Source organism: Lagenorhynchus albirostris, chromosome 3, assembly GCF_949774975.1.
Source record: "Lagenorhynchus albirostris chromosome 3, mLagAlb1.1, whole genome shotgun sequence".
In the NCBI taxonomy this organism is placed as follows: domain Eukaryota; kingdom Metazoa; phylum Chordata; class Mammalia; order Artiodactyla; family Delphinidae; genus Lagenorhynchus; species Lagenorhynchus albirostris.
This window is the reverse complement of record NC_083097.1, coordinates 154,188,324-154,212,394: the sequence shown is the minus strand read 5'-3', so window position 1 is coordinate 154,212,394 and position 24,071 is coordinate 154,188,324. Positions and strand designations below refer to the sequence as shown.

The 24,071-nt window shown below is 44.9% G+C and overlaps 2 protein-coding genes across 11 annotated transcripts in view; both read right to left on the bottom strand.

Annotated features, from left to right (window-relative positions):
* Positions 1 to 14: 14 nt before the first annotated feature.
* Positions 15 to 17,726, bottom strand: MRNIP (MRN complex interacting protein). Of its 4 annotated transcripts, none has more exons than XM_060144410.1 (8): positions 17,618 to 17,726; positions 15,512 to 15,571; positions 9,454 to 9,542; positions 5,210 to 5,285; positions 3,793 to 3,947; positions 2,394 to 2,481; positions 2,018 to 2,251; positions 15 to 669 (listed from the first exon to the last, which is right to left on the bottom strand). In XM_060144410.1, the coding sequence occupies exons 1-8, from the start codon at positions 17,681 to 17,683 to the stop codon at positions 184 to 186; spliced, it is 1,254 nt and encodes a 417-aa protein (XP_060000393.1). In that variant the 5' UTR covers positions 17,684 to 17,726; the 3' UTR covers positions 15 to 183. The 4 variants fall into 4 exon arrangements, with proteins under 4 accessions (XP_060000393.1, XP_060000395.1, XP_060000392.1 ...); XM_060144412.1 differs by having other exon boundaries at positions 2,018 to 2,119; positions 17,618 to 17,725; XM_060144409.1 differs by lacking the exons at positions 9,454 to 9,542; positions 15,512 to 15,571; positions 17,618 to 17,726 and adding an exon at positions 9,021 to 9,187.
* Positions 17,727 to 21,448: 3,722 nt separating this feature from the next.
* Positions 21,449 to 24,071, bottom strand: part of TBC1D9B (TBC1 domain family member 9B) — a 44,144-nt gene continuing 41,521 nt past the window's right edge. For 5 of the 7 annotated variants that reach the window (XM_060144401.1, XM_060144402.1, XM_060144403.1 and 2 more), the window contains 2 exons: positions 23,853 to 23,991; positions 21,449 to 22,749 (listed from right to left, as the gene is read on the bottom strand). In XM_060144401.1, coding sequence (XP_060000384.1) covers positions 22,060 to 22,749; positions 23,853 to 23,991 — 829 coding nt within the window. In that variant the 3' untranslated portion in view covers positions 21,449 to 22,059. The remainder of the gene's footprint in view (positions 22,750 to 23,852; positions 23,992 to 24,071) is intronic. The other 2 variants (XM_060144404.1, XM_060144406.1) reach the window with 1 other exon arrangement.

Genomic DNA, 24,071 nt, shown 5'->3' with positions numbered 1-24,071 from the left:
GAGAGGAGAGATGATCTGTTTGATAGTCATGTTTATTGTTGGTTCTTGGTAGTTCCCATAAGTCATCCTTAGTCCTACTATTTAAAAGAAACTTGGGGAGCCCTGTTTCCAGTGGCACAGAGATCAAGTGGAGAAGGGCTCACTTAACAAATATGTCTACATTAGTAACACATTAGTTTCAATTCACAGATGGTCATCAAAGTCCTCTCCGGTTTTAAAGAGGTCATATAGTCGCAGGAGTGAAGAAGGCTCCTGCATCCCTTTGACCAAGGCCCCACCCTCTGCCCAAGGGCCTGTGCCCCCTGACTGCTCAGGGGTCTTTCCACAGAGCCTCTTGGGCCCAGGCGTGGGAGTGTGTGTAGCCTGAGGAAGCTGGAGTGCACCAAGGGTCCTGCAGAGGCCTTCCCTTGGGGTCTGGGTCCTGGGGGTCCCCCGCTCAGTCCGTGCTGCTCGAGCTGGCCTGGGGCCTCTTTGCAGGGGGGTCAGGGGCTCCGTGTCCAAATGTGAGCTGTTTCCAAGTGGCGGAAGAAATTGTTCCCACTTAGGAGACACGGTCCTGACCTGCTGGGCAGGACATGGTGGTTCCCCCGGAGGAACGACGAGCTCCCTGGTGTCCCAGTCCTCACGACTGCTTCCTTCTTTGACCTTCCCTGTCAGGCCAGTGTGGTCCTGAGGTGGAAACACAAGATGATGGCCATGTTCTCCATTCAGAAGAATGCCCAGCAGGCTCAAGGGACAAGGAGAGGAGGTCCTGTGCCTGTACTAGTCCTTGACTGTACCTCTGGGTGCTGACACTTTCTGCTCTGTGCTGTCTACTATTCTGTAGCCTGGCAGGCTAGGGACATGTCTTGATTTTGAGGTTTAGCAAAGCACAGCAAATAAATGCCCTCTCCGTCACTCCAAATCCTCTGCCAAATTCCATGACCAGGCTTCCCAAAAAAGGAAGATGTTCTCCTATAATCAGGGTATGTCATGGGGACCTTAGCATCAGGTGAGGGAGTGCCTGAGGGGTGCAAGCAAGAAGGGCCCTAGAGACCACCTGGAAAGACCATGTGCTTATTGCCAGGCAGCTGGGAAGGTCTCTCTAGAACGATGTTCAGGGTTTTGAAGCTGTACAAGTGGCTGCACAGAATACCCCAGGGGACATGACAGTGACAGAGGCCTGGCTTCTCCCTTCTACCTCAGAAAACGAGGATGCATTGAAAATTGGGTTTCACTCCTAGAAAAATGGTACAGATGAACCGGTTTGCAGGGCAGAAACAGAGACACAGATGTAGAGAAGAAATGTATAGACACCAAGTGGGGAAAGTGGCGGGGGGTGGGGTGGTGGTGTGATGAATTGGGCGATTGGGATTGACATTTATACACTGATGTGTATAAAATGGATGACTAATAAGAACCTGATGTATAAAAAAATTCTAAAATTCAAAAAAAAGAGAAAAAATTGGATTTCACTGCCTACAAAGGAATTTGCAAGCAATGACAGGAGGGACCCTGCATCACCACCCCCAGGCAGTATGGAAGAGGCTCTGTGGGCAGTTGTTAGTGATTCGAGACTGCCAGCTCTGCCACTGATTTGCTGTGACCTCAACTGAACCTTCACCAGTCTTAGTTCCTCACCTTCAAAACAAAACAGGCTTGTAGTAAGAATTAGTGCATAAAAAATGTTTAGCCCTGGGACTGGTACATCAGTAACTGTCACACTCATTATAATTTAGAGATTCAGGGCCACATCCTTACCTGGGGGTCACATAGCTAGTTAGTAGCAACACCAGAGTTTGATCACTGCCTCTTGGCTTTGGACGGGCACTCTCCACTACTGTCTGAAGCTGGCCAGGACGACCCTGGCCTATGTTGGGGCATGGCAGTGACAAATGCCTGGCAGAGTTCCTCTGCCTGGGTGCCTGTGGCATAAAGCAAAACCTGCATTCTGCGGCCTGGAAGGTCTAGGTTTGAAGCATCAGGAACAAGAGCAGGTCCTAGGTGAAGAGAGTGCCTCAAATGCACAAGAACTCACCTGGATAAATGAAGGTGACAGTTCCTCAGAAACCCAGGGCAGGTCCCAAGCTGAACAGTCTGACAAAGACCCGGTACTCCATGCAGAATGAAGGGAACGGTCCTGATGCAGAACAGCCCTACTGGTCAATCTTGATTGCCTCCAAGGCATCAAGCTGCCCTTTTGACCCCGAGTTAACATCAGTGACAGGAGGAGCGTGGCAGGGAAACAGTGCAGGCCAGAGAAAGGAGTTGGCTTAAGACACAGAAAACAAGACACCCATGTGGGAAGTTGGGCTTTTACGGGATGTAAGTGTGATACTTTAATTGTCCACAAAACAATTTAAAAATCCTGTGTCTGCTCAATGGCCACTGGGACACTGTCCTCAATCACTGACCTTCAGGGACTTCAAGGTGACCTCACAGTTTCTGGAGTCCTGGATATTAGGGCTGCATGGAGGCTGGACTGTGCTCTGGCTCCATTTCCTGGCAGAGGAAAAGTGCTGTCAAGAATCCAGTCTTTCTTGTAATTACAATGGAAAAGAATCTCTCTCTCTCTCTCTCTCTCTCTCTCTCTCTCTCTATATATATATATATATATTATATATAAACGGAATCACTTTGCTGTACACCTGAAACTAACACAACATTGTAAATCAACTATATTTCAATAAAAATTAAAAAAAAAAGAACCCAGTTCTACCATTGAACAGTGACCCTTAGTCTGACTTGGTGGTCACCTGGTCTGACACCTAGCACAGGTAGGGACCTTGCCATCCCTTATAGCTTCCCAACTGGCTGCTCAGCTTCTGTCCCACTGCCAACAACAGGTTGTCTAATGACATCTAAGGCAGTCCATTTCTCTGCTCTATACCTTGTAGTTGCTAGAAAGTTCTTATTCTGAACTGGAATCTACCTCCCAATAGCATCTGCCCTAGAAGAGCCATCCTAATCTAGATGAGGCAGTCTCTCAGAAAACTCACTGAGGGACTTCCCTGGTGGTCCAGTGGTAAAGAATCCGCCTTCCAATGCAGGGGACACGGGAATTAGGACCCCATGTGCCATGGGGCAAGTAGGCCCGCACGCCACAAGTACTGAGCTCACACGCCGCAAACTACAGAGCCCATGCACTCTGGAACCCGCACGCCACAACTACAGAGACCACACACCCTGGAGCCTGCGCGCCACAACTACAGAGAGAAAACCTGCATGCTGCAAATAAAGAAGAGAAAACCCACATGCCACAACTAGAGAGAAGCCTGTGCACCACAATGAAGGGCCCGGGTGCCACAATGAAAGATCCTGCATGCCTCAGTGAAGATCCCGAGTGCTGCAACCAAGACCCGATGCAGCCAAAAATAAATAAATAAATCTTTTAAAAAAAAAAAAAAAAAAAAAGAAAGCTCACTGAAATGCAGATTAAGACTGGAGAAGAGACCCATGAAAGTCAGGTCTTTCCTGCTCTTAGCTAAAGGTTCCCAGGCCTGTCGGCTTCTCTGGCCCCACTTCACTTTCTCAACCTTGCCCTTAAGTTCTTCCCTGAGGTCAGTGCAGTCTAGAAGTTCAAAATTAAGTGAGCATCATAAAAGGCACCCCCACTGGAATCCTGCCTAGCCCTCACCTCTGCACTGGCTGCACCTGGTACCTGGCCACGCCAGAGGGCCTGCGGTGATGGCGCCTGCTGGCTCACATCCCTCAGGCTTCCTGCTGACCACAGGAAGCTGCTCGTCAGTACCCCCAACCGTAGGTCAGCAAGGTGGGCATGGGTGAGGGCTGGATTAGCTACTAGCTTGGCACCTTTTTCTAGGCAGGCCTGTACTGAAGGGAGGGTCTGGCTTCTCTCTCTTGGATGAGGGCTGTCTGATGAAACACACTCCTCCTTCTTCCAGCTGTTCTTTGGAGTCCCTTTCCAGATACTTCAGCCAGCGGTTCTTTGAGGGCTGGAGTTTTTCCTACAGGATTGGGAAGTAAGTTTATTCTCAGAGTTGGAAAGCAGACACCTTTACTGAAAATCTCCAGTGCAACTCTGAGGCCTAAGGGCCTCAGGACCCATGTCTACACCGTCACCAGCAAAGGAATTTGATTGGAAGGTAATGGGAGACAGATATCTTGACTGGAGCACACTGGCACACACTTTGGGAAAGCTGCAGGTCACAAGAACTTTACCAAGAACTTTGCAAATGTCCACACTCCCTGGCCCAGTAGTTACAAATGAAGACAAAGGCATAAAGATGTTCAAAGTGTTACAAATAATAGCAAATATTTACAGTAGCAAAAGTTTGCAAACATCCTAAATGCCCAATAAGAAGGGAATAAATATTGCCATATCCACTATATTCTGTAGGTACTTTTTAGAAATGAAAAGAATTGAAAGCTATATAGCAACATAGAAGATATGATGTAAGTGAAAATTCCAGGATGCAAACAAGTGTTTCTTACAGAAGGAATGATGAAAGATTAAGTCTGTAAGTAAAGAAACTGGAAGTATAGACCCAAATATGCAAGAGCTGATGTGTTAGTGTGCTTACGAGCATCTCCCCTATTTATTGATATAATAAAAATATGAAGAGCACCTGGAAAGCGGGCGTTGCCAGTGTGATTCTGTGAGCAGAGGTGGGCCTCTGCCAGGGAGCCTGTCAGTTGTTCCCACTCCCCCCGTCCCTGGCAGGACACAGTGTTCCACGTACCCATGGCATCTTGGATGTACCAATGGCGTCACCTACCCAGTCACTCAAGCTCTTACATGCACTGCCCATCCAAACACTGTTTGAGTACCTACTTTAACCAGGCCCTGGGAATGAACAACTGGATGTGAGCCCTGCTGTGGGGCTCAGTCTGGAGAAAGGGAACATGGAAACCCAGGCACTTTACAACAGCATGCCTTCCCTACCACAAGTGTGCTGAGAGTGCTGTGGGACAAGGGGAGAAGCACAAGGAGGTGAAGTTCAAGCTAAGTTCAGAAGAATTCACCAAGCAGCCAGAAGAAAAAGCTCTTTTCACAGTATTGTAATTATTTTACACTGCTGCCTCCACACATATGAAAGGGACAGGTTTATTCATTTTTGAGTTCCCTGTAGCTTTAAGCCAAGTGCTCATCATTCGGTAACATCAACAAGCGTCTGCTGAAGAAATGAGGAATGAATGAATAAATGGAACCCCCCTCTGTGACAGAGCCGGCTCAGGCATCTGGGCCGAGATGGTGCTGCTGGCTTACCTGCAGGATTGCAGGCACAGCCTGCCGAGGACGTGCATTTTCCTCCTCATTGGCATTTATGGATTCTTCCAGAGACCTTAGGGAAAGATTGTACAGTTGTCTTTTGTAAAATGACCAGGAAGATGAAGGACAATGAAGATGGGAACAGCAAGATGCACGAACTTGATGTTGATATCAAAGCCTGTTTAGGGGAACTTAGAACTTATCTCTGTTGTTTTGATGTGATTTGGTAATCTTCCAGCAGTTCAGCAGGCAGAGGGACCATCTGTTACTTGGAGCAAGAGGAAAAGTGACACAGGGCAGAAGTGGCACTCTTAACCCAGAGGACCAGAGTTTGCATCATGGCTTTGCCAATGACTGGCTGTCACTGACTGTGATTCTGGGTATATCACTGTATCCCAGTTTCCTTATTTACAAATGGGGATAATATTGCAAGGGTCACTGTGAAGATAAATAAGACAATACGTGTGCATGTGCCCTGCTCAGTGCCTGAACACAGAGACTAATGTCAGCTGAACTCGGATAGCACAGAGTCCCTCCCATTAGCAATGGAGATGTCCCCATTGCATAGGGTCATATGAGTGTCTTTACAGTTGTATTATATCTCAACCACTACAAAAGGCGGCATTTTACTGAGCTTGATGTGTCATAGTGACTTCATCCAGCCTCCCAGGGACAGCAGGGCTCTTTTACCACATAAAGCAGAGTGAGCAGCTGGAACCTTTGCAGCCTCTAGTAGGGCTGGATGGCCAGTGAAAACATTCATAGTGCAAGGACTGAAGGTTAGCGCCAAAGCCACATCCACCCATGTCAGACAGGGTTGTTACATCACACGATCAGATTGGAGCTCTCTCTATAGAACTACAATGAGAACCCGCACCTCTACTTCAGTTTCTTCCTCTGTAAACAGAAGCCATTTATCCTCACAGGGTGATGAGGAAGATGAAATAAGATCACGCATATGAACTGCCTACTGTGCCACATGGTCAATACTCCAATGTCCAGTTGAGCAGTGTCCTACCAGCTACTAGCCAGAACTCTGCTCACCGTACTATGATTCAGGAACTCAACTCCATCAACTCCAGAACATCTCTAAGCAATATGAAGGTTAATGGTCTGTCTTCTCGCTTCTATGTTACCCCTGAGAAGCTGGGTGTCTACTGTTCTTGTGCAGGGGATCTCTCTTCTCTCCAGCTACTTTTCAACTCTTCCCTTTATCTTCCATGTTCTGCAATTTCATTATGTTGTTGTGTCTAAGGGCAGATTTTTTTTGTCTTTTAAACTTAACTTATTGAGGTATAATTTATAATTAATATACACTAAAATGTAACAATTTAAGTGTACAATTAGATGAGTTTGGTAAATTTTATCTTTGAATCTATTACTCCCATCAAGATATAGAAAAATAATTTACTGAGATATAATTAGCAAGATATAGAAAATTGTCATCACCCCAAGGTTCCCTTATATGCCTTTGTAGGTGATTCCCCCTCCCCAGAATACCACTCATCCCTATAGTATGTGGTCTTTTGTGTCTGATTTCTTTCACTTAGCAATGTTTTTGAGGTTTGCCCATGTTGTTTTTGTTGCTGAGTAGTATTCTATTGTATGGAAATACCACTATTTGTTTATTCACTTGCCTTTTTTTTCATCCTTCATTGAATCTATTTATTTATTTTTGGCTGTGTCGGGTCTCAGTTGTGGCACGTGGGCTTCTCTCTAGTTGTGGTGTGCGTGTTTTCTCTTCTCTAGCTGTGGCGTGCGGGTTCAAGGGCATGTGGGTTCTGTAGTTTGCAGCACACAGGCTCTCTAGTTGAGACGTGTGAGCTCAGTAGTTGTGGTGCACAGGCTCAGCTGTCCCACGGCATGTGGGATCTTAGTTCCCTGACCAGGGATCGAACCCATGTCCCCTGCATAAGGCGGATTCTTTACCACTGGACCACCAGGGAAGTCCCTTCATTTGCCTTCTGATGTTATCTATATATCTAGTCTTTCACCAAAACCACACTATCATCTTGATTGCTATAGTGTTATAGTGAATCTTGAAATCAGGCTGTAGAAGTCCTCCAGTTTTGTTCTTTATCAGCATTGTTTTGGCAATTGCATTTCTATATAAATCTTAGGATCAGTTTGTCAATTTCTTAAAAAAAAAACAAAACTGCTGGAATTTTGATTGGAACCTAATGGCAGACTCTACAGATCAATTTAGGATGAACTGACATCTTAACAATATTGAGTTTTCCAATCCATGAACGTGTCATATTTTTTCATTTAGATCTTCTTTAATTTCTCTCAGCAATGTTTTATCGTTTTTACTGAAAATTTCTTGCACATTTTTGGGTTATGTTTATCCCTATGTATTTTATTTCACTTTATTATTTTTTTATTTTTTATTTCTTTTGCGGTATGCGGGCCTCTCACTGTTGTGGCCTCTCCCATTGCGGAGCACAGGCTCCGGACGTGCAGGCTCAGCGGCCATGGCTCACGGGCCCAGCCGCTCCGCGGCATGTGGGATCTTCCTGGACCGGGGCACGAACCTGTGTCCCCTGCATTGGCAGGTGGACTCTCAACCACTGCGCCACGAGGGAAGCCCCTTTATTTTTTGATGGTATTATAAATGGTATTTGATTTTTAAAATTATTTTCCAACTGTTCACTGCATTTATATAAAAATAAAATTTAGTTTTGTATGTTGACCATGTATCCTTGTGATCTTACTAAATTAACTTATTAGTTCTAGTAGCTTTTGTATAGATAGGCTCATTAGGATTTCCTACATACACAATGTTTTCATCTAGTTTGGGATTTACTGTGTTTCCTTAATCTAAGAATGTAAGCCCTTTGATTCTGGAAAATGTTCTGTTCATTTCCCTGCAAATATTGCCTTTGTCCCCTTCTCTTTATTATCTCCTGCTGGAACTCTTCTCTGTATCCTTTATGTCTCTGAACTTATATTTTCCACCTTTTTGTCTTTCTCTGCTGCACTGTTGATTAATTTCTTCAGATTGGTCTTCCATTTCACTAATTCTCTCTTCAGTTGCACTTGATCTGTTTAATGGTCCACTAAACTTTTAATTTCAATGACTATACTTTTTATTTCTACAAACTTTTTGGTTTTTTTAAAAAACTAGTTATTTTTTAAAGTCTCTTGCTCCTCATATTAGCAACCCCCCTCTTTTAATTTCATTAAATATATTAAACATGAAATATTATGTATTCTGAACTCTTTTTGGGTCTGACTTTTCTGTCATTTCTGCTGTCTTTTGCTCATGGTGACATACCTCCTTAAGTTAAATGATTTTTAACTTTGGGTATATGCTCCTTGGAACTTTATATGTAGGAATTCTTTGATACCTGGGTTGAAGATGTATTGCTCCAAAAAGGAGCTGCATTTACCTCTGTTCCTGGGACAATTTAAAAATAAGTTCTCAGCTTGAGACTTTTCACACAGCATGTGTAAAAGGCTTAAAGGCCATGTGACAGATTCCTTGTGCTTATAAAATCCTGGAGCAGTATTTCCCTTCTTCAGTCAGTGCCAAGGTCAACACAGGCTGGGTCCCTGCTATGGAGGGGGTGCATTTCTAGTTCATTTGAATGCTGAGGGTGTAGTCCTTTGGGGACTCAGCTTTATGTGGTGGTCTCCTATGGACCCTCCCACAGTAAACAGACCCTCGGCTTTGTCTTTGTCTCCTGCTTCCCTCCCAGATGCATGGAAGCTGAAGGGCAACAGGTTTCAATCGCCTCAGCAGCCCAGCTGCTTATTCTCTGGATTTTGGCTTTTGCTTCATTTTTGGCCTCTGATGGTTACTTACCTTCTTGTCATCTCTTCAGTGCACTTAAAATATTGTGGCTGGGGGCTTCCCTGGTGGTGCAGTGGCTGAGAGTCCGCCTGCTGATGCAGGGGACACAGGTTTGTGCCCCGGTCTGGGAGGATCCCACATGCTGCGGAGCGGCTGGGCCCGTGAGCCATGGCCGCTGAGCCTGCGCGTCTGGAGCCTGTGCTCCGCAACGGGAGAGGCCACAAGAGTGAGAGGCCTGCGTACCGCAAAAAAAACAAAAAACAAAAAAACCCAAAAAAAACTGTGGCTGGCATTTTAAATTAATTTCAGTGGGAAGATTGTTCAATATCTAATTGCCATATTGTAAGACATGGAACTCTAAGGGATTTCTCCGTCATAGACTTCCACCATCCAGTCAAGATAAAAACAGGGCAAGATAAACCATGCCTCCCTCAAACTACTATACCTGAGTGACATCTCTGAAATCTGTCCCTGCAGCAGATTTAATTTTTGGACATGGTGTCTACAGTCAGCACCAGAGCCCTCACCGTAAGCCTGAGAAACAAACAAACAAACAAAAATATCAAGTTTAAAAAGTGTTGATAGAATGCTGAGAAATAGATCCATTAGAGCTGCAACCCAGGGAGGATAAAACTGTACTTCGCAAGGCCCAAAGCACCATGCAGGAACCCAAACAATGATTGCTGTTTCTGCAGTGATTTACAAACTAACAGTCTCAGGGACTAATAGTTTCAGTCTATCTGGCTGCCCACCATCACCCTGAACTTTATATATCAAAGCTAAACTCAACCCAAAATCCCACACAAATTGGTTAATGAACATAAGAAATTCAGAAGAGAAGTAATGCAAATTGCCAATAAACATATGAAATGATACACCTCACTCACTCATAATCAAAAGAATATAAAATAGATGAGATACATTTTTTCACTTAGCAGTCACTCATTTGTTCAATAAATATTTATTAAGCACCTATTATGTGCCAGGCCCTGAACTAGGTAAGGACAACACAATACAGGAATGGACAAACACTACTGTCATTACGGAGCTCACACTGTAGTGAGAATAGACAGATAATAAGCACATAAGTCACCTATATGGCCATCAGATGGTGAGAAGTGCTTCTGAGGAAACTAAGGCAATGAAGCGGGGTGGGGCAGAGTGTGGACACAGTAGACAATTTTATATGTGTGTTCAAGAAGTCAAGGAGTGGATCACTGAGAGGGTGACATCTGAGCACAAAATAGGAAGATAGGCAGAAACAAGCCATGTAGATATATAGGGGAAGAACATTCAGCAGAAGCAATGAAACGGAAAGGAGTGCAAAGACCCTGAGCCTGGCATTTTGGAGGAACGGTGAGGAGGCCAAGTGGCTGGAGCTGAATGGCCTAGGGAGAAGATGGTAGGAGATGAGGTTTGAGAGTGTAGGCCCCGTTACAGGCAGAGTCAGCCTTATAGGCATGAGATCTGCTCTGCTGTCTCCATCTTGAAATTCTTAATAATCATTGAACTTGTATTGTGTAAGTAAAGTCTGATGATATAATGAAGCATGTTTGTGAGTCGTGGACACCAAATGTGTCCACTGTTTCTCGTCACTGCTTTTACATACAGCATGCCTGATGACTGAGGAGCACAGAATTGCAGTGAACTCACAAGGTGTGGGAGTTCAGTGAGACTCCAAGTTCAGACGGTGTGTACAAGTCTTCTTTTTTTCCCAAAAAGAGAACATTTATTACTTATTTTTTCCTCATTAGAACTTTCTTTACAGCAACACAAAGTAAAGTACAACAAAAGTACGTGGGGGGCAACCTCAGCCTGAGAGGCCAGGCTTTCCACTGGAATCAGAACTTGCTTCAGTTGCAGAAAGGAGGCAAGGGTATTCGAAAAAACATGAACAACCAAGGAAACGTGTCATATCTTTTCTTACTCCTGTTACCTCCCTGGAATAGCCTATGCTGAAAATAATAACACAGAAAAAAAAGTGAAAGATAGGGCAATCTTTCCCAGTTCCTTTTCCTCTCAGTATTCCTTACTCATCAGTGAGCTAAAGGTTGAGAGTATGGGTAGAATGTGCGTGTATCAAGCAGTGAAGTAAAAATAGTTAATTTTGTGCAACATCTCCACTGTTCTGGTAGGAATGAAATATGTAGGCATGTATGAGCTACAAAATACAAATTGTGCAATTCTGATGATTCTACGTATACACCAAATACTCTTATATTATTCTGCATATGTTCCACATATGTACTAAATGCTCTTTGCATTTATAACTGGTGTTGCACAATATAAATGGTGTTGCACAATTTTAAATGTTAGTTTTTCTTGACACAGGAAGATATTAAATAGTAAATTTTAAAACCAGTAAATAAAAGACATCAGGAAAAGTCAGGAGACCATGAAAGAAAGGAAAAGCTTAATATTCTAGTACCTTTAATAGCATTTTTTTTTCCTGCTTTTGAAAAGGGGCCCCCTGCCCCAACCTGGCCCTGTCTGTAGGAGCATGAATGTTGCTCTAACCTGGAAGGTCTGACATGATCTTACATATGTTTCAGTAGGACCCTGCAGCTGTGGTGCTAAGACTGTATGGCAGAAGCAGGTGACCAGTCAGGAGGTTGCAGCAAATACTGAGGCAACTCAGACCACTGTGGTAGCAAGTGGGCACAGTCTGGGTATATCCTGAAGGTAGGGCTGACAAAATTTGCTGATGGATCAGATGAAGAGTGTAAAAGAAAAAGAGAAGTCAGGAATGAGTTCAAGGTTTTTAGCCCAAACAACTAGAAAGAGGGACTTGGCACTTAAGAGTTGGGGATGACTGTGGGAAGAGCAGGTTGGTGAGGGTAAGGTAAGGGCTTCGTTTTGGGATACACGTTTGGGATGCCTCTTAGATATCCAGGAGAGCGGTTGGTTGGAAGCATACACAAGTTCAGGGGCAGGTCTGGGGTCTGAGATGGACATTTGAGAATTGTCAGATTGTCTCATCTCAGACGACCAAGAGAATGAGTGTAGCTAGACAAGAGGTCCAAAAACTGAGTGCCAGAGCACTCTAAGGTTTAGAAGATGAGGAGATGGGAAAAAACTAGCAAAGAGGATTGAAACCAGCTAGGAAGACAGGAGGAAAACCAGGAGCAGGATGACTAGAAGTCCAAGTGAAGACAATGCTTCAAGGAGGAGGAAGTGACAAACTCTGACAAATGCCACCAATAAGTCAAGTCACTTGAGGACTGAGAACCAACCATTATTTTTAGCAACATAGAGACCACTGCTGACTTTGACATGAGCAATTTTAGCGGACTGGTGGGGAGTGAAATCCCGTCTGGGGAAAGTTCAAGTGAGAATGGGAGGAAAGGAACTGGAGAGGGGAAAGGCAAAGTTTAAAAAGACTGATAACTGACTTATGGTTGCCAAGAGGGAGTGGGTTGGGGGAGGGATGGATTGGGAGTTTGGGATTAGCGATGCAAACTATTATATATAGAATGGATAAACAACAAGGCCCGACTGTATAGCATAGGGAACTACATTCAATATTCTGTGATAAACCATAATGGAAAAAAATATGAAAAAGGATGTGTGTGTGTGTGTGTGTGTGTATATATACACACACACATATATGTAAATAAAAAACTGAATCACTTTGCTGTGCAACAGAAATTAGCACAACATTGTAACTCAACTATACGTCCACACAATAAATTGAAAAACAAAATTCTAAAATGACTGACAACTTGTATCTGGCATAACTGGTAGGGTGCATGCTCTCCTGCATAGCAGAGACTGCTGCCTGAATACTGAAATGCATTCTCCCCTCATCTGGGAGCAGACTAGACTACATTTTCCAGTCTTCCTTGCAGTCAGGTGTGGCCATGAGACTAGGTTCTTCCCAGTGGAATGTAAGCCACTTCCAGATCCTTCCTGGGTAGCTCCTCCCTGATCTTGCTCCTTTGCGGGGCAAGAGGCAGTGGGAGACAAGCCTCAGGGAATAACAGAACCTCAAGATTACAGGTGCCTCGGTCCCCGGATGACCATACCAAGGACAGCTGTCCTGCTGATCTCAATCTCTCCCAGGAGTGTTACAAGAGCAAGAGAAACAACTTCTATTGCATTAAGCCACCACAATTTTGGTGTCTGTTCATTACTGTGGCCTAGTCAGTCATAAGCCATATACCACTGCACAAGCATGGGGGTGCTGAGAGGAAGGCAAAGCTTCCTCAGGAATTCAGAAATACATGCTGACATCTAAAACAAGCAGAAGTCACTAGCTATGAGCCAGCCCCTGCTTTCTGAGACCCAATCTCAAGGTAGGCCTCAGCAGCTACACTTACTGACAGATGACCAAATTGTCCCCACTCCCACCCATCCCAACTGACTGGACCAGTGATGGACATCTGAATCAACAGGTCAACCAGATTGTTTCTCCCAGGAGTTTATAATTGGGACTCAGCTATTCCAGTTGGTTTGAAATGAGATTCTGTGGTCTGTGAGTGGAGTATGTTACTTTGAACTGGGAACAGAGAGGAAGGGAAGGAGAGGAGATAGGGAGAGAGGGAGGAAGGTATAGGGAGAAACTGGGTGAAGGGAGGAGAAGGGAGGGAAAAGATGATGCTTGTGTTGTTGGCAGCTTTTCAGTTCTTGGGGTTGGTTCTTCAAGGGGTCAAGAATGAAGCTTCTTCCTTGGATCCCCCCAAGATACCCCATTACCTTGCCAGTACATTTTAAATTTTGCTGAAGTGTTTTTTTCCTATTATTTGCAACTAAAAGAACCTTGGTCAAAAGAATTCCTCTGATTTAACTTCTAGGAATTCGTCCTAAGGAAATAATTGGTCAAGTGAAGAAAGAGGTATTTGTAAGAAGCTTCATTGCAGAGTTGTTCATAACAATGAAAACTAAAATCAACCTAAATGCCCATCAGTGTGGGGTTTGTCACTTAACTCATTCAACAAACATTACTTGAGCAAGCACTGACTATGTGACAGGCACTGTGCTAGGTGCCAAGAGTACATCAGCAAAACATACAAAAAAGGGTATATAAGTGTCCATCAACAGATGAGTGGATAAAGAAGATATGGGGTGTATGTATGTGTGTGTGTGTATACACACACACACACACACACACACACACACACACACACACACACACACACACACACACACACACATATATAATGGAATATTAGTCATAAAAAAGAATGAAATAATTGCCATTTGCAACAACAAGGATGGACCCAGAGTGTATCGTATTAAGTGAAGCAAGTCAGACAAAGACAAATATTATATGATATCACTTATATGTGGAATCTAAAAAAATAATACAAGTGAATTTATTTACAGAACAGAAAGAAACACACAGACATAGAAAATAAACTTATGGTTACCAAAAGGGGAAGAGGGAGAGAGGAATAAATTAGGAGTATGGGATTAACAGATACACACTATATAAAATAGATTAACAACAAGGATTTACTGTATAGCACAGGGAACAACATTCAATTTCTTATAATAAACTATAATGGAAAATAAGAAAAAAAATATGTATAGCTGAATCACTTTGCTATACACCTGATACTAACATAATATTGTAAATCAACTATACTTCAATTTTTTTAAAAAGGGTATATAAGTAAAATAGGCAAACCCTCTCTTCCCATAGAATTTACAGTCTCAGATGGACAATACTCACATAAACATACTTGCCTATATTTCTGATCAGGGTAATGAGATTAACTAGGGGAAGCCCCAACAATGAGCACAAAGGCCCTAAGAGGGAAGCAGATTTGGATTGTTTCAAGGTCAGAAGGAAAAGCCCCTATGGCTGAAGGAGGAGAATGATGAGATGAGGCTGGAGAGGTGGCATCAAGGGCTGGAGCAGGTGAACAAGGGGCTCAATGAGGACCCTGTGATATTAGAGATCAAGTGGGTCGGTAAGTATGGACTTGAAAAGAACTGTGATGCTGGGTGAAAAAACTGGGCTAATAAGAGCATTTACAACATGCTCCCCTCAGTCCACATGCTCTTTCATCTCCTGACTACCTTCACAACCTGCCTGCCCCCTCTCACACCCCTGCATCTACCAACAGCTGTCTGCCCATCCCCAGTTAGGTCTGATTACTCAGTTATCTTCTTACAGACCCCTGTACTTTCCTCTCATTTTGCTCAGTCTAGTTTTAAATTACATGTGTGTGTTTTAGTTTCTCATCCTGTTCCACAACAGCAGATCGGTGAAGGCAATTAACAACATGGTCTTACCTTCCATTGTGTCCCATGCCTGCATACAGAAGTTACTCAGTAAATACTTACTGACTGAATAAAAAAAGGAAGGTAACTTTCCAGGCACTGCTCCATTCATTTCGCTTCCTGAAGGAAGATGATCTTAGGGAGCAGGAGCGCTATATCCAATGAACTTGAGCCAATAATGGAACACTGGGTTCCATGAGAAATATGTTTCTGCAGGGCTGCGTCCCACCTGCTTCCTGGTATGGGTATTAGACACTTTGTTGCTTGGGACTCACCCGCAAAAATGACTGCTTCTCTCCACAAGCTTTGCATGTCCATTTGAGACTCTTTTTCACCTACAATGAAATTTCAGAATTATAGCTAAAGTAATTATTTGAAACAGGTGGAACTAGATCAGAAATAATAAAGAGATCAGTGGAAAAGAATAAAGAGTCCAGAAACAAACCAACACATGTATGAAAATTTAGTATATTATAAAGGTGAAAAAAGAAGAGACTATTTAATAAGCGCTTCTGGAAAACTGGCTATCCATATGAAACGAAATCAAATTAGATCTCTACTATATGTGATTCCCAAAAAAAATTCCATGACATTTCAATTCTTGATAAATCTGACTAGATGGATTCTCTCTTAACATAATAAAATGCCTTACATCTAGCTCTAAAGCTGCAGAATCACCATCAGCATTCCCATGAAAGTCAAGAACAAGTCAAGGATCTGCACTATTATTTACCATTTTTTTCTGGATGTACTAACTGATGGAATTGGAAAAGAGAACATAGCAAGAGGTATGAAAATGGAAAGGAAAAAAAAAACTATCCTTATTTATGGATGATATGATTTATTTCTTTAAAACTCAAGATAACTAAATGAAAAACTGCTAAAACCAGTAAGACAATCTAATATAGGGGCTAGGCAGAAAATTAATATATCTTCAAAAATTAATATAGCTTATAAGCAAACATCTACTTAGAAGAGATAATTAAAGAAATAAATCCATTTGTAAAGGCAACAAAGAAAATGTTATCAAGGGGCACCAAAACTGTTTTAAGAGATGGAATGAAATGCCATGCTTAACATCACAAAGATGTCTCGGTTGATTCATAAAAATTAACATGATTAATATGATCCTAATACAAAAACCATCAGGGCTTTTGGGGAAGTACCTAAAAGGATTCTAAGGAGGACAAGCAGCATCTACTACAAATTTAAGTGGGTATATCCTAAGATTCTACTTCTCAGCATCTACCTTCAAACACCATAAAAATACTGTGTCTCTTCTACAGGTACATATGCAAGTAAGAAATGCATTAAAAAAATAATAAAAGCTCTGGAAGGACACACAGTAACTGGCTAGCTCTGGGGAATGAAGATACAGAATTCAGAAGCTGTTGAAATTAAATGAGATGTGTGAAACTGCCTGATACACAGCCGACTTGGAATTAAACTGTTAACCCTCTTTTCCCACTTGGCTTCAAATCACTTTTCAGAGTTGAAAATGACCATGAGAACACGAACTACATTATATATATAATAATTTAAAAGTGGAAATGATTCCCATTTATTCTCAACTCCTAGAACCAAAAAAATGAAGTAAAAAGTTTCTAAGCCCCTAAAATGACCCTTACAAAGTCACAGCGAACTTACAGGTGCATACCCAGCCTCTTACTGGCTTTTAAACATACATTTTGTATGCAATTTGATGCTACCCTTCTTCAGGGCACAGCAGATTAGCAGGGGACTCCCAGAAGCGGATACAATGACAACCTTGACGGCATCAAGCAGGGAGACAGAACGTGATTCAGGAAAGAACAGGTTAAGTGACATACCCTATTTTACGTTTTGAGTCAGGGAAGCATTACGTTTTAGAAACTTCGATTATCCTGTTTAAAGGCGCGAGATTATTTACACTCTGAATAGGCGTCGAGGCCCTCACTACGGGCAGAGCCAAAGAGTGCCAGCAGGGGTGCCCAGTCGTGCCTCAGTTTTTAAAACTATCATTTCCCTTGCACTTAAATGAAGAAGGAGCCATTTTGGGGGCTAGGCTCTGCATAAAGGAGGCTATCCTCTACCCTCAACCTGGTGTGCCCGACCACCGGCCAGATAGAATTCACGAGGCCGCCTCGGCAGAAACCATTGGCTGGTTTCTGCGAATCTTACAACCACCAAGCAAAAAACGAAAAAAGCCCAGAACAACGTTATCGAGAAGCGACATCAATAAAACCTAGTTCTCAGGACAGACATCGTCATTTGTCCGGGACCCAGACACACCCCGCAACCGCACGAGACGGCGCCCAGCCTGGGGGAGGAGGTCTGGCCCCCCAGCGACCCCACCTCGTCCTGCCCGCCATCCCCGTGCTCTGAGGAGGAGGAGGCCCCACCTGGTGCGCCTGGAAGAGGCGGCAGCAGGAGCACCGCAACACCCGAACCTGCTGCGGAGGCGCCATTGCGACGGCTATCGCCGCCGCGCGTGCGCCGCGTTACCCTGTCCGCCCTGGCTCCGCCCACTTCAGGCGCTCGGGACCCTCTGGCCTCAGGCACCGCCCCTGGAGAGCGTGCGCCCTGCACTCCCGCCCACTCGAGCTTCGCCCCTAAAGCGCACTTGGGTCACCGGAAAGCTCAGCGTTAGTCGGCTGTCAGCTGGGACCCCGGGCGACCTTAGGACTCGGGCCGTATCACTGCTGCTGAGTCGGGCGTTGTTTGGGCTTTGCGTCCGTCAGGTCACTGGTTGTCTGTCTCAGCCCGAAGCAGTTCCCGCCTCTATCTAAACCAGCGTTTCTGCCTGCGCTCCCTGGGAAGATTGAAGTTGCAAGGGCTGGGTCTCCAGCCACTGCTGGGGGTCCGGCCTTTGCTGGCACAGTTTCTTCTGCTTCTTCAAGTCGGGGAGAGGGAGCCGGAGGGCGCCTCCCTGCTCGGGCCCACTCCCTGGGGTCCACGGTAGGCATTTTCAGGACCTCTGGTCAGAGGTGGTTAGTTAACGTTTGAGCCGGAGCACCGAGAATCCTGGGAAAATAGGCAGTTCACCAACCCTACGCTTCTCAGAGAGGGAAACGGAGACGCCTGGCGGTTGAAAATGAAATCAGTCCTTACTGCAGTCCCGAGGAAGACCCACTCTAAAAGGTGGAGCCCAAGTCCCAGTCTGGGCATAGAGGAAAAATATTGCACCCCTCATGTCCCAACCTCACCTTAACGCCAGCCCGCCAAGACATTCCCACGTGCCTGACAACATAAATAATCTTGTTAAAAGAAAATTTAAAACGCCCAATCCTGACAAGGATGCTGACAGAACGGTAAAAGGAAAAAACAATCTGGCAGTTATCGCTATCTTAATAATCTGAATCACGCAGATTTATTGTTTATGCAGTAGTGTTAACTGAAGTATAACAGGAAAAAATGGAAATAAGTATTCTAAAGAATGGACCATTATGCAGGTCCATTACAAAGAGTTTGGAGTGAAAATGCTGGCATGTGTATTGTTGGGAAGCAAGGAGGTTACAAAGTGTACATGATATCAGTTAGGTAAAACCAGGCATTATTTATTTCCAGATGTGCACGGGCAAGGGTTATAAATGGTTTAAAATTTTTAATATTTTCCAAATTTTGCACAATAGCATATATTAGAAAAAACCAAATTAATTTAAAAAAAAATTATGTTTGAGACTGAATATGCAGAGAGTGACCAGACTCCCTCATCACCCCCCAAACCACAACTTCTGCAGCAGTCAGGACTTGGGCAATGACTGCCAGTTGCCCTCCTTTTTGCACCTCCCCACTTCATCTCAGGACCAACCAAGAGAATGCCAATTATGCTCCCCAAACCAATTACAGAAAACATCCTGCTTCAGGTTAGCCAGCCTGTTTCCCCACTAGCAGCCTCTAATCAGAGCACACCTGAAGCCTTCCCTTGCTTTCACCATAAGGCCTTCCCACTCTTCTGACTACATTTTAGTCTCTGCCAAACGCAAGTAATGGTGGCTGACTTCTTTTCTATAGCAAGCTCTGGATAAATGGTCCCTGTTCTCATTTGGGTGGTTTTTGTTTATCTCTACGTGTCTCATTGTGGCTGAGCTTCTGGCAACTACAAAGAATGTTTTGTGGTTAATGAAAAGAGAAGAATAAAAATTTCACACGTGGTATGAGTTCAACTTTGAAAAAGACAAATATAGGGGAAAAACACCAAAATAATTAGTAGTCTTAAATACAAGGAAAAATTGTTTTTCTACTTTTCTGTTTTTTCCTCCTTTCTGTAATCCTTTAAAAATTCATATACGTATTTTTTTTCTTGGAAATTATAAGAATGACTTGAATGGTTTGGTACAACATATCACTTGGTAAGGAGTTTTAAAATATACAGTTATGTTTACTTACAGAACACAAATATATTTAAAACTTTATTATCCATTTATTATTTAGTGTTACTGCTCTTGTTAAACATTTTATCATGCGAGGTTAAATAATTAATGGATGAAAGTACTATTTTATTGTACATTTTTGTACCTTCTTTTATCACGTAAAAAGGATAGTGTCCTCTTTTATGTTGTTTACTTTCTTTGGTATATTCTCAAATTTATACTTCTACATGGCATATAAAACATTTATTTAAATTCCAGGACTTCCCTGGTGGTGGTCCAGTGGTTAAGAATCTGCCTTCCAATGCAGGGGACAAGGGTTTGATCCCTGGTCGGGGAACTAAGATCGCACATGCCACAGGGCAACTAAGTCTGCATGCTGCAATTACTGAGCCCGTGCGCCGCGACGAACAGCCCGCGCTCTGTAACGAAAGATCCCGCATGTCCCAAAGAAGATCCCACGTGCCACAACTAAGACCTGATGCAGCCAAATAAATATTTTAAAATTCCAAGTCATTTAAATCTAATTGATTACAATCAATTTGACTCTGCCAATTTTGTGTAATTCTTACGTGTATCTTTACTTAATTTTATTATGACCAAGAACATAGTCTTTTTTTCCGGCTGCATCAGGTCTTAGTTGTGGAGCACAGGATCTTCATTGAGGTATGCGGGATCTCTCGTTGCGGCGCGTTGGCATCTCTCTAGTATGGCCTGCGGGTTTTCTCTTCTCTTGTTGTGGCCTGCAGGCTCCAGGATGCGCGGGCTTCAGAGCACGTGGGCTCTGTAGTTTGCAGCACACAGGCTCTCTAGTTGAGGTATGCAAGCTCAGTAGTTGTGGTGGCAGGCTTAGTTGCCCCGCAGCATGTGGGATCTTAGCTCCCTGACTGGGGATCAAACCCACATCTCTTGCATTGTAAGGCGGATTCTTTACCACTGGACCACCAGGGAAGTCCCAAGAATGTAGGCTTTCTAGCAATAAATTCTTTGAAATTAATTTATGACAAAGCATGTAGTCAGTTTGTGTAAATACTAGAAAGGAAATTACTTTTTGTTGTTGTTGTCATTAAGAAAGAAAACAGCTGTTCCGTTTCCTTGATGTTGTTTTGCTGCATTTATCGAGAAGTGACTCAGCAGTTGTAAAGGTAAAATCACGGAGATTATTTTAAAACCATCCATAAAATCTAAAGAGATAGAAAATAGATTGGTGGTTCCCTGGAGCTGGGGAGGGTACACAGATTGGCAGCACATGGGCAGGAGGGATCTTTCTGGGGTGATGGAAATACTCTAAAGTTCAATTGTGGTGATGTTTGCACAACTCTAAGTTTACTAAAAAATCATTGAATAATAACTTAAAACAAGTGAATTTTATGGTATGTAAGTTTTGCCTCAATAAAGCTATTAAGTTTAAAACCAAACAACAGCCACAGAGATGTTATCTTTTAGTACAAATAAGAGTGGTCCTGTGTTGGGGGCAAACGCTGGACATGATGATCAGCTCCTGCTGCAAAGCTAAGGGGTCCTCATGGCTCAGCCTGTTGCCCGTGTCCCCACAGTCTGCTTTCTGAACCCAAAGGCTTGCTGCAGCCCAGGCCTGAGCACACATGTCCTGCATCTGGACCCAGGCTGTTTATACCTGCGGAGCAGGTTTCCTCTGCTGGTGCAGGTCTTCACAGGCCCTGCCCAGCCTGCATCAGCAGCTTCCATGTCCCCATCCTCCCTAGGGGTCTTGAATCCCCACCTCCTGTGAGAGACTAAGTGTTGGGAACCTCTGGAATATGGCCTGGGCCCCATACCTGCCTGGGGAGAAGCCAGGAGGCCAAAGCAGTGGTTGAGGTTCACATTAATTCTCTATACACAGTGTAGTTTTTAGTTCTTTCAGGGATTTATTAAGGCATTGAGCATAGTGTGATTTTTAGCCAACTGAAATGAATACAAGGAAATATATCAGGACCTGAGGGATATGCTTTTAAGGTTAATGGTGAGGATGATGAGCTGAAAGAGAATTGAGAGTAACGCCTGTGCAGGCGGCACCCACCCTGGTGCAGCAGATGCTTTCTGCCCATGTCCCCCAGCCAGAAGCTCAGGCTCAGGGGCTTCTGGAGAGCATCTCGAAGTTCTCACCACTTTGGTGCCCAATAGGCACTCGACCCCCCTACCTGGCGCCAAGTGGCAGGAAAGCCCCCGGAGCACGCAGCTGCAGAAGAGGAGGTGGAGGACAGGGTGTGGCCTGGCCACAGTGCAGGGCAAGCAAGGGCAGATCAGAGAGCCCCTGACACTATGCAGGGGCCAGGAGGTCCAAGGCAGAACGAGGGGGTGGGGAGCCCCTGCCTAGGTCCCAACTGCGACTGTTCAGCCTTCTTTCCATTTACAACTCACTGCTTCTGGGGAGAACTGGAGGGGTGTGTCCTTCAAGAGAAAACAGAACGGGAGGGAGGGAGGAGAGAGAGGCCAGCCCCCAGGCCTTGGAGCCCTCAGCCCAAAACTGCAGACTGCTCATGGTCACTGGAGGTGCTAAACTGTCTCTCCACCTTCCTCTGGTCCTTGATCTTGAGTCCAATGTCTACCCTCTTCTCAAAGAAGTTCACCAGCACGGACTCCGTCAGGATGGAGGCCAGGATCTGCTCGAAGGAGATGCACCAGTCTGTATCAACAGCACCCCCACTGTGAGTGGTGGCCACGGGGCTGTGGGCCTCCCCACCCACCAGCACTGTGTCATCAGCCAGGTCCTCACACTGCAGGGAGCCCGTGCTGACCACTGAGTACGAGGACATGGACATGTCATCTTTGGTTTCATCGTCAGACAGAGGCTGGGGGGGGGAGCCCCGCCCCTCACCGCCGCCCCCTTCGCCCACCACCTGGCTCTCCTGCGGTGCTTTCCCAAGGTGGGTGTCTCCACCCGCTTTGGCCTGGGGGTCCCCTGCAGCTGGCGGCTGAAGCTCCTGGGCCACGTCTTGAGGGGGGTGTGGGGCTGGCGGCTCGCCCTCCTCAGGGGCACTGTCCCTGGACTCTCCTCTGCCCGACCATGCAGAGAACCTCCTCCCCACTTCCCCAATGCGGAGCAGCAGGCTGGCCACCGTGGCGATAGCGTGGTACAAGTCCTGCTCCATGGGGTCTTCGCTGAACATGTTGTAAAGCGTCTTGCACAGCTCTATGAACTGCTCCTTTTAAGGGGAAAAACAGAAAAAGGGCAGGGAGATGGTAAAGAATGGGTCAGATTGCCCTCAGATCATCCAGACTCACAGTGCTGGCCATTATGATTGGTGTGAGGGTGTTGTCCCATTAGTTGTCTCCGTACACCTGTGTGTTGATATGTCCATTTCACAGATTAGGACACTGAGGTGCAGAGAGGGAAAGGGCTTTCTTTTCCAGCTGCCATTCTTTCAGCACATATAGGAACATTTGGAGTCTCTCCCTGTCTCTATGTCCATTCTGTTAGCAAGACAGACCTATTTCTATCATACCTTTCTCAACCCAGTGACTACAAGTACTTCTTCACTGTGTTTTAGAATCACATTGAGTTTTTTATATCTTTAATCAGAAGCGCCTCCAACTCTCCTTTATGAAGCTCTTTAGAGAGTGATGACAAGGTAAGGTAACTTGGGTTGGTTGAGAAGGGTGAAGAGGTCAGGTTCCAGGTCCTGAAACCATATTTAGGCTTCCTGGCCTGAGAATGGGATGAAACCTCCCTCCACGGGCACCCCATTCTTCAGGCTGTGGATGAGAGAGCACCCAGATTGCAAGGTTCCCCTTTGGGCACAGCAGACCGTGGTCAGGCTGCAGCTCAACAGCTGCCTTTGGTTAGATGTCTGTGGTCCTGGCTGTAAGACCCTTGGCAAGATGCCACGGTCCTGACGCAGAGACCAGCAAACAAACATTGGGTGGTGGGTTGAGTGGGCCTGTGTGTGCACAGCTCCGAGCGGGGCATGGGAGGGAGCAGAAGTGCTGTGATGTTGTCTCATAAATGGTGGTGTAAGTCTCTGCCTTTTGAGGCTAACCTTCCCCAGTGCTCCTCTGGTTCACGGATACCAATTAAACCAAAGCAAGTCATCACCAGCAGAGTGTTCTGGACAAGGCCCTGAAGCAACTGACCCCTTGTCCTACTAGAATAGTCCCTGACTGCTGCCTGACTAGAGGTTCTAAAGGTAGGCAGGAGAATCCCTACATTCCAGGGGGTGCTGGGACGGTGGTGAGGTGCCGGGTGGGAGGGCTCAGCCTTGGTCAGAATTTTCCAGAAACATCTGTTGCGTGTTCTGACTGGGCCTACCTGGTTCATCTTGGGAAGATCCTTAATCGTCTCCTTCTGAACCTCTTTCTCCTTGGCCCACATTCGAAGGTAGTGCCGATAGTCAGGAGGGCTGGTTCCCTTCTCCTCTGCGAGTTGGGAGAAAAAAATTAATCTCCATCTGTCAAATGAGAGAAAGAGGGCTGGGGGCTGGTAGCAGGGGGTAAGTGGGTTTAAGTATTGTCTGGCATGGAGTTACCT

Excerpts from the sequence above, each read along its gene's own strand:
- MRNIP (XM_060144410.1), bottom strand. The coding sequence starts at position 17,683 with ATGGCGCCTCCGCAGCAGGTTCGGGTGTTGCGGTGCTCCTGCTGCCGC. Across the intron at positions 5,286-9,453 it reads ATTTCAGAGATGTCACTCAG|GTCTCTGGAAGAATCCATAA; the intron begins GTATAGTAGTTT and ends TCTTTCCCTAAG. Across the intron at positions 3,948-5,209 it reads CTGTGCCTGCAATCCTGCAG|GAAAAACTCCAGCCCTCAAA; the intron begins GTAAGCCAGCAG and ends CCAATCCTGTAG.